The sequence below is a fragment of the Microtus oregoni genome, unplaced genomic scaffold (assembly GCF_018167655.1).
Source record: "Microtus oregoni isolate MIOR12 unplaced genomic scaffold, Mior012 000011F_ref0000422, whole genome shotgun sequence".
Taxonomy (NCBI): domain Eukaryota; kingdom Metazoa; phylum Chordata; class Mammalia; order Rodentia; family Cricetidae; genus Microtus; species Microtus oregoni.
The window spans coordinates 49,771,739-49,780,419 of NW_024543070.1; the positions used below are offsets into that span (position 1 = coordinate 49,771,739).

At 44.9% G+C, this 8,681-nt stretch overlaps 1 protein-coding gene across 1 annotated transcript; it reads left to right on the forward strand.

Annotated features, from left to right (window-relative positions):
- The first annotated feature begins 202 nt into the window (after positions 1-202).
- On the forward strand, positions 203-8,681 carry LOC121453665 (leukocyte cell-derived chemotaxin-2). Its single transcript, XM_041660590.1, has 4 exons — positions 203-415; positions 2,103-2,199; positions 3,607-3,752; positions 8,317-8,681. The coding sequence occupies exons 1-4, from the start codon at positions 370-372 to the stop codon at positions 8,481-8,483; spliced, it is 456 nt and encodes a 151-aa protein (XP_041516524.1). The 5' UTR covers positions 203-369; the 3' UTR covers positions 8,484-8,681.

Sequence of the window (8,681 nt, forward strand, 5' to 3'; positions counted from 1 at the left end):
CACGCACTATCCAGGGAGGGAAAGGTCTCCAGCAGACAGTAAGAGCCACACCACCATCGACCCGCACACGCTCCCTCCAGCCCCAGTCAAAGGACACCAGTCTGCATCCAGTGTTGTCACTCCTGTTAATATGTAGTCGGGATTCCCGGTAGCACTGGCTGCTTCCCCAGATCAAAGGTTCTCACAGAGGTCCGCTCTCCACAGCGTGCTACAGTTTAACTTGCCTCAGTGTGCTTTCCGTGTCTCATTCTGAATCCAGGAGAAATACAGGGTTCTGAACCTAACTTACCAGAGAATATTAACTCAAGCTTGAACAGTGTGTGCACGGAGCAATTCTAATTAGAGGAAGAGACAGGAAGCAAAATCCAGATGTTTTCCACAACAGTCCTCATCGCAGCTGCCTTGATTTCCACGGGTAAGTTGAAAGTACAGTTGAATCCTGGTTAATGAAAAGTATATACCTGATTTGCTCCGATCTTAAAAGTCTATGATAACAAACTTGCAACATAAAATTTGATATTAATAATTAAGGTTGCAGTAGGTTAGAAAATAATGCAGTGGGTGGGGCTGTGGGGGTTTCTCCACCACCTCTTCCAGATGTCCTGATTCTTCAGAGAGGGAAATGTCAACATGTGTATGTGTAAGAAGGCTTTCAGACAAGCCTCCAATTATTTGGCTTTTGAGACAGCATTTCTCCGTGTAGCCCTGGCTATTCGGAACTCACACTGTAGATCAGGCTGGCCTCAAACTCACAGAGATCCGCCTGCACAGGGGGAGGAGGGGGTTCTCAGTCTCCCTGTGGTGCCTTTCCCCCCCTCCTTCCCACTCTAAGAAGCAGGGTAGCCCATACTCTGGGTGAGCAAACTAGCAGCCTCTCTTCTCTCTCCTGAATGCAAGTCAAGCAGATGCCCATGCTGGACTCTGCCTCCCGAGTGCTGGAATTAAAGGCATTCACTGGCCTGACCTGGAACTTAATCTGTTAACACTTCACCCTCTCCCCCACAAAACCCTAGAACGTAAAAATCTCAAGTAAGAGCTGGATGAATTGATGGTGGGAAATTCCTGATGCAAGACTGGATTGGGATGAAGGGAAAGTCCTCTTGATGCTCATGGTAGACAAGTAAACTGAACAGATTAATGATAATCTGTCCACGAGATGCTTCAGCTGTCCAGGAAAAACGCTGGTTCTAGAGCCATGCTGTTAGAATTGGATCAAGGATTCATTGGAAGCTTGGACACACAGTAGAAGCCTTTTGAGACTCATAGTTTAAGTTACAGTAGAAAATATACTTACCAACCATATTCTGCAGCTCTTCTTCACAGCATATATACTGCCAGGAAGAATAAAATGTCCTTTAATACAACCAACCACCAAATTTTGCTTCAAAGTGAGAGGCTAAGATTGCTAACTGTACCTCTGTGAATATTAACATCGAGAATAAGGGAATTCAATTGATATTACTTATAATATTAAAGGGGTGAGTTGCATTTACAGACTGCAGCTGCCTCTCACTGTGCTTACTCCTTGTAACCTTCATGTAATCATCTCCACTCCCTTCCCAGCCTCCTTCTGACCTTACTAACTGTGGCTTAGCACTTTAGATTATGTCTCAAATCCTACTTCCAAGTCTGTAAATCTGAGATTGAGGTCGTGCTGCGTGAAGTTGGCAAGTTAGATAGAATACACCATGCCTGAGAGTCAAACTTTTGCCTGGATGCCATTCTTAGACCTGATTATAAAGCAACATTTCAAAGTTACTGTACAGCTCCTAAAGTTGTTTCTTTTTTAAAGCTATGCTGTTTACCTTTGTTTAGCCACAGTGGCTCCCAGGTCTGGTCATACGCAAAGGAAAATCTAAAAGCACAGTTTATACCGTGTATTCATGAATGATTTGGAACAGTGAGATAAAGAAATGAGTGATTATATATACACATTTATATGCTACAGAACAGAATTATACAGCAAAGGGGCTAAGTTTTATGTCTGAATCAGTTGTCCATAGGAAGAACTTACCTATGAACTCCTCAAAGGAGGGGGGAATAGACACACAAGGGAGACCCAGGCTGGAGATGCCCACAGCTCTCACCTCTCTCCTCTGCAGCCCTGGCAGGACCATGGGCTAACATATGTGCCAGCAAATCTTCCAATGAGATCCGGACATGCGACAGCTATGGCTGTGGACAGTACTCTGCTCAAAGGTACAAGGAGGCACAGACATCTGCTTTTCATGTCGTCTTTGTCCTGTTTCCTAGAGGGCGCACAAGGACCTCCCTCTGACAGCCAGGAACCCAGAGCTCTGTGCAACGGTGACTGTATTTGGAGCAGCTTCTAAGACCCTGCTTCTAGGATGGGGTCTGCACTGGAGACAGAGCAGGAAATGGGTGAAAGGGAAGGGGGTCAACACGTTTTCCTTCTCCACCTCTCCACACATCGTCTCACTTCACCTGGCTTTCCAGCGTGAAGAAAACCAAACTACCCCACTGTTTTTATAATAAGGTATTTGAAGTGATTGATCATCCCACAGAGTTGGAGATGGTGAAGGCTACACTTGAATTCAGCCCTTTGGGTTCTTCTGCATCCACTCTACTGTTACTGACCAAGGTTCTGCAATTTTAACATTAGAGGCTGACTCTAGTCAAGCAAGAACCTCTTGATCCCTTCTAGACAAGGGTCATACCCCCGAGGTTCCGAAAACATTCAGGCTGCCGACAAGCAGCCCTCTATCAAACTGTAGCACTGACCTCCGCCCGAATCACAGGGGAGCTCTCACACGGTCCTGCCTACAAAGGCATCAAATACTCAAGATGGGACTGAAAGATGGCGAATAGGAAGAGGGACCTCAAAATGAGCGAGCACTCAAAAGTTTGTACCTTTAATTTACACAGTAACTTCTAGACTCTTCCCATAGAACCTGATCAATATTGCCTTCTACACAATTCTAAGGGTCCCATCCTTGTGAATCTGATTGTTCAGTAGAAAGTCTGGGAAGAATAGGCAGTTAAAGCAGTGGCAAGCCAGAACTGCCCGGTCATAGAGACAAACTCAAGACGCCTTGCTATTTGGAATGAGCTTGTTTGGGCTCCACGTAGTTTGACAAGGCTGGGAGGTAGCCCTCACTGTGTTAAAACAATACTTTCATCAAATGGAGTTTATAACTACTTTACTATGAGAAAAGAAATAAAACCCAGGGAACACATGATAGCTATGCAATAGGTTCCCTAAAACAGCAATTCTTTTAAATTGGCTTTGGGTGTGTAGCTCAGTGGTACAGCACTTGGCTCATATCCACGAGGCTCTGGGTTTGATTCCCAGTGCTAAAAAATAAAAGGCCTTAAAGGGGTCAAGATTCAGATGACAATAAAATGTACATGTACACCCTGTCTCAATTTTTTTTCAAGATATCCTATAATAATACTTAAGGCTTACTATGAAGGAAATACGATTTTAAATTATTTAATCTTTCCAATATGGCCATTAGTACTCACGAGCAGAGCAGAGAGGTTAAAATCAGGCTAAACAGAGTAAACTATCCCAGGCACTACAATGTCTTCTGGCTGTTTCCCCGAGATAGCCCCTCAGTCTGATGGTTCTTATTTATATTCTAGAACCAACAGGCATCACCCAGGTGTGGATGTCCTGTGCTCGGATGGATCTGTTGTGTATGCACCATTCACTGGAATGATAGTGGGCCAGGAGAAACCCTACAGAAACAAAAACGCCATCAACAATGGCCTTCGCCTGTCTGGAAGAGGTAAGAGGAGAGATCTGGGACACCGTCTGGTGCGATGCTGATGTACTTAATGCAGGTTCCAGACACAGAAGTTTCATGTTTCTTTCATGATGATAAGATTCAGAACATATAGGACAAACCAAGCCAAAACAACAATAACAAAACAAAACAAAACAAACAAACAAACAAAACCCCAAGAAACAGAGGGTGCCTAATGATTCCCTGAAACCTGTTTGTGTGCAAAACTCCATAGCTGACCAAGCTGGTCCCTCTGTAGCCCAGGTGGCTGTGCTTAGAAGAATGTCTGAACAAAACTGATAGCCGTGGCAGACACATACTTTCATTTACCAGAACCTTGCAATTCACGAACGTTAGCACTTCCGCAGCAACTGAACGTGAGCTTTTTCCAAACGCCTCTCTGCTCAGTAAAGCAGGTCCCCAGGGACTGGATTTGCTGTTATTCATTTGAATTCTATTCAGGTGTGATATGGACACAAAACTGTGCATGGTGCAAAAGCGGACTCTCATAAGCTGTCACAAGGTGAACACACTGCACAGCAAGACAGCATGCATGACCAACCTCCCAGAGACCCCTGTGCTGCACATTAGTCTGGCCTGTTGGGAAGGATCGGTGGAATTAAGCCGTCTGCACTGTTTCTTGAAGAAGCTGTCATGGCTGTGAAATTCGCATGTTCATATAATGCTCATTCTTTTTCTTTAGAAATGAAAACATACAGCTTACTAAAAAAGAGAAAACCTTCCCGATAATGGCAGTGGACCAGGGAGCCAAGGATAAAATCCCCAAAGGCTCATGGTCATTCTTTTATTTACACATCCCACTGTTCATATCGCCTTTCCTTCCAGCGCTTCTTCAGCTAGGCCCCTAGCCCATGGTGCCACTCGGGTTAGGATGGGGCTTTCCTCCTTGGTGGAACCTCTGTGGAAATCCTTCGACCGAGGGTCTTCTAAGGACCCTAAATCCAGGCAGACAGCAAAGATTAACCCTCACCCTACCACAGAGACAAACACACGTGCTCATTAAGAGGTACACGATCAGGGTTGGGGAGAGAGCCTGCTCTGTAAAACGCTTGCCTCACAAGCATGATGGCCTGAGAGCCATCTCCAGAACCTACGGCAAAACCCAACATGGTGGTGAAACCCAGAACTGGGGAAGTCGACTCAGAGGCTCCCTGGGACTTGCTGACCAACCAGCCTAGCGTACTGGGTGAGTTACAGGCCAGTGACACACACACACACACACACACACACACACACGAAGGGAGGGAGGGAGGGAGGGAGGGAAGGAGGAAGAAGGGAGAGAGGGAGGGAGGGAGGGAGGGAGGGAGGGAGGGAGGGAGGGAAAGAAGAAGGGAGGAGATGCTAACTGGGAATAGAATGGGCCTTTGAAACTTCAAAAAGTCCACCCCCAGTGACATACCTCCTCCAACAAGGCCACACCTCCTAACCCTTCCCAGACAGTTCCAACTGAGGACCAAGTATTCAAATATATGAGCCTATAGAGGCCATTCTCTTTCAAACCACCAGTGAGAAAAAAAAAAAACCCTCTTCCATTTAGACTAGGGGGTCACTGGGTCAGCTGACAATGCACCTGTGTCCTGGAGTTCATCTTCAAGTGGTCCCAGTGCCTCCAACCAGCCCTGGCTACCCTGGTTCCAGACTGCTATGTGGCCAGCACACTTAGCACTTGGCAGTGTGCTGTGTCACACCTAGGGCATATTTTCAGCTGCAGGAGATGCTGCTATGCTGTTTTCTCAAGTGGCTGTTGTGGTTTGCATCCCTGCCAAGAGCTTGGGAGCTCCAGTTGCTCCACGCACACGTCAGGCTTCCCTGCTGCTGGGCCTGGGTGTGGAGCCTATCACCATGGTTTTAATTTGCTTTTCCCCCATGGCAAAGACATTGGCACCTTTCCATATATTTTGATAGCATGGATAACAATCTTTTGTGATGTGTTTATCTAAATACTTTGCCAAATTCCTACTGGAATATGCACTTACTGATACATAGGAGCTCTTTATGTTTCCTGATGGGTGCCCTCTGCCAGGTGTGCACAAGCACACACTTCTCCACTCTGCAGGGCGCCACTTCCTTAACACACAGAAATTGTTTTCGTGTGGTCAAATCTAGTAATTTATTTCACTTATTTTGACCTGTGTAGACACATCTGCCAGCACTGAAACTTACTATGTTCGCCTCATATTTTGATCTAGTCAGTCTCCAGTGGGCTTGTGTAAGATATGAGGGAGGGACTGGGTTCTATTATACCATTCTTTTTCAAATAATAAATTGCATAACCAGATGCCAGTTTGTACTGGGGCTTTGGGGGTGTGTATGTGTGTATGTGTGTAATGGTGTCTTTAAGCCAACAGCCCTTCAATGACCACTCTGTACTCTCTGATTACTTGAAGTACTTTTTTTCATTTTATGCTGATTGCTTAAAATGTATTGTGTATTGATTGTGAAGCAAATAAAAATTCACATTGGCTCATACTAAGTGCTTGCCTTGTTGAGCTGCAGTTACTATACTGCACAGTACAATGCCAAGGCTTTGTTTTCTGCCCGACCCTGTGTTATTTAGAGCATGGATAGTTTACGGGCTCCATCTTCCTCAGAACTGGCAATTAGCGCTAAACCTGGCTCTGTGTCTGTTTCAGTGTGTTTGGGGCTGTGTTCTGTACTCTGGTCACAGGGTTCTTATTTTCTGCTGCCTCCATTTCCTTGGTGAATCTTTGTTCGAGTCTTATTTTAGGCCACTTAAGTCACTGTGTGTTATTCTACGCAGCATAAAACTGGAGTTCATTTGTACCCTTGGGAAAGAGTTGAAAGAAGACAAGCTCATTCCCATTTACAGACAATTCATATCTTATCCCAACACCATCTTGCCATTTTATAATTATTACATTATACTATGTTTTTACGTGGAATTATATTTAGAATATATGTCTATATGTATAAATATTTTTCTAAACACATATATTTAGAATATATACACACATCTACATATATTTATATAATATATACATCTATTTAGAATATATACTATATATACATATATACACACATATATTTAGAAAAGTATCCTTTTTTGTTTCCACTTTTCATTTTTAGGACTAGTAGTTTTGTTAGAATAAATATATGTATCTATATCACATTTATATATGTTGTCTTGGACATAACATTACTCTGGGTCAGTTTTCTACTCTCTAAGTTTTTCTGCTACTCTTCTATTCTCCAATATTTCATTAGAATCCACTCTCTGTCATCTTGTATTAAACTAGGATTCTGTCTTCCTGTTTATTCAGTTCTGCTTCCTCTGGTTTTTGTCAACTTTCGCCCCAACCCCCTTGCCCCCCGCCCCCGTCTGATCATTCTGTGTCACTATTAAAGACTTAGGTTCGACTGGACTTTGAAGTAGACACTCACAGTAAGGACAGCCTACGTCTCTTGGCAGTCTGTTCCCTGTGTTTTTTCTTGGCTTCCTTCATTCTCTTAGCCATAAGCTTAGCACTTTCTGCAGCCTCCTCCTTGTCTTAGCGTGCTGTTTCTTCAGAGCAATACATTGGCATTTGTGATGCAGGACACGCTGGGTAACAAGACCCTGCATCTTTGGAGCTTTGGTCCTGGGTTTCTTACCTTCTTTAAGGGCTCTCTGACAGCATATTGGTGAACACCATCTTCTTTAGAGAACCGAAAAGTTTCCAGATTCTGCCAGCTTTGTCGGCTCCAACACTGAGGTACAGAAGTATCTGTTAGTCCAGGAGTATCTTTCTTTCCTCTTCTTCAATAAAGGAAGTTGAAAGCATCCAGAATGGCATCCACAGTGCATCCCTGAACAGCCTGGCATCTTTCGCCTCAGTTCTCCTTCATCTCTAATAAGGATGCCAGGTGCACTCTGCCATGGAACAAGACACCTTGCTTCATGGAAAACCTGTTTGCCTTTCCTGCCACAGATTCGGACCATATAACCCTCCACTCTTCACCCGGAGCATCAGCGGCACTTCTGTGGCCATGAGCTCCTCGGAGAAAGCACAAAGGTCTCATTCATCACTCGCTGCAATGAGTTTTTGACAGCTGCGGCTGAAAAAGAAACACTCAGACTCATAAAGACATGGCGGGCTGCCAGGGAGGTGCCACAAAAACTTCCACGGCTGTTTTTATATGTTAAATGTGTGCGTATACATGTTTTGCAAGTGCACATGCGCATGTCTCTGTATGTCTGTCTCTGTGTGTGTGTGTGTGGTGTGTGTGAAGGCCAGAGGTCATCCTCAGTTGTCATTCCTCAGGTGCTTTGTATTTTGGAACATGGTATCTCATTGGCCCGATGCTTGGCCGGATGGCTAGGCTGGCTGGGACCCCAACATCAGGAACACATCTGTTTCCACCTCCCCAGGGCAGAGATCACAAGAACATGCCCCAACTCTCAGCTTTTCCCTGGGTTATAGGGATAAAGCCCTGGTACCCACCTGCAAGGCAAACTCTTTACCAACTAACTTATCTCTCCAGCCCTGTGTTTTAAATTTCTGATTCAAGGCTACAGAACTCCAAATAACATCTCCATTTCTTTCAGGTTTCTGTGTCAAAATTTTCTACATTAAACCAATTAAGTATAAAGGTTCTGTCAAGAAGGGAGAGAAGTTGGGCACCCTGCTGCCCTTGCAGAAAGTTTACCCCGGCATCCAGTCGCACGTACACATTGAAAACTGTGACTCCAGCGACCCCACGGCATACCTGTGAGCGCAGACACCACCAGATCCTGTCCAGAGTGGAGCGTGGACACGTCTGCCCTGAAGAAACGTGTGTTCCAACAGAAACACGATCAGTGCAAACCCCAACCCATCGTCACCCTGACCTTCCTGACACCCAGAGGACCAGGGTGCTTTTGTATTTTAGGTTTTTAAGTCCTGATGACAGAAATAAACAAATGAATCCCAA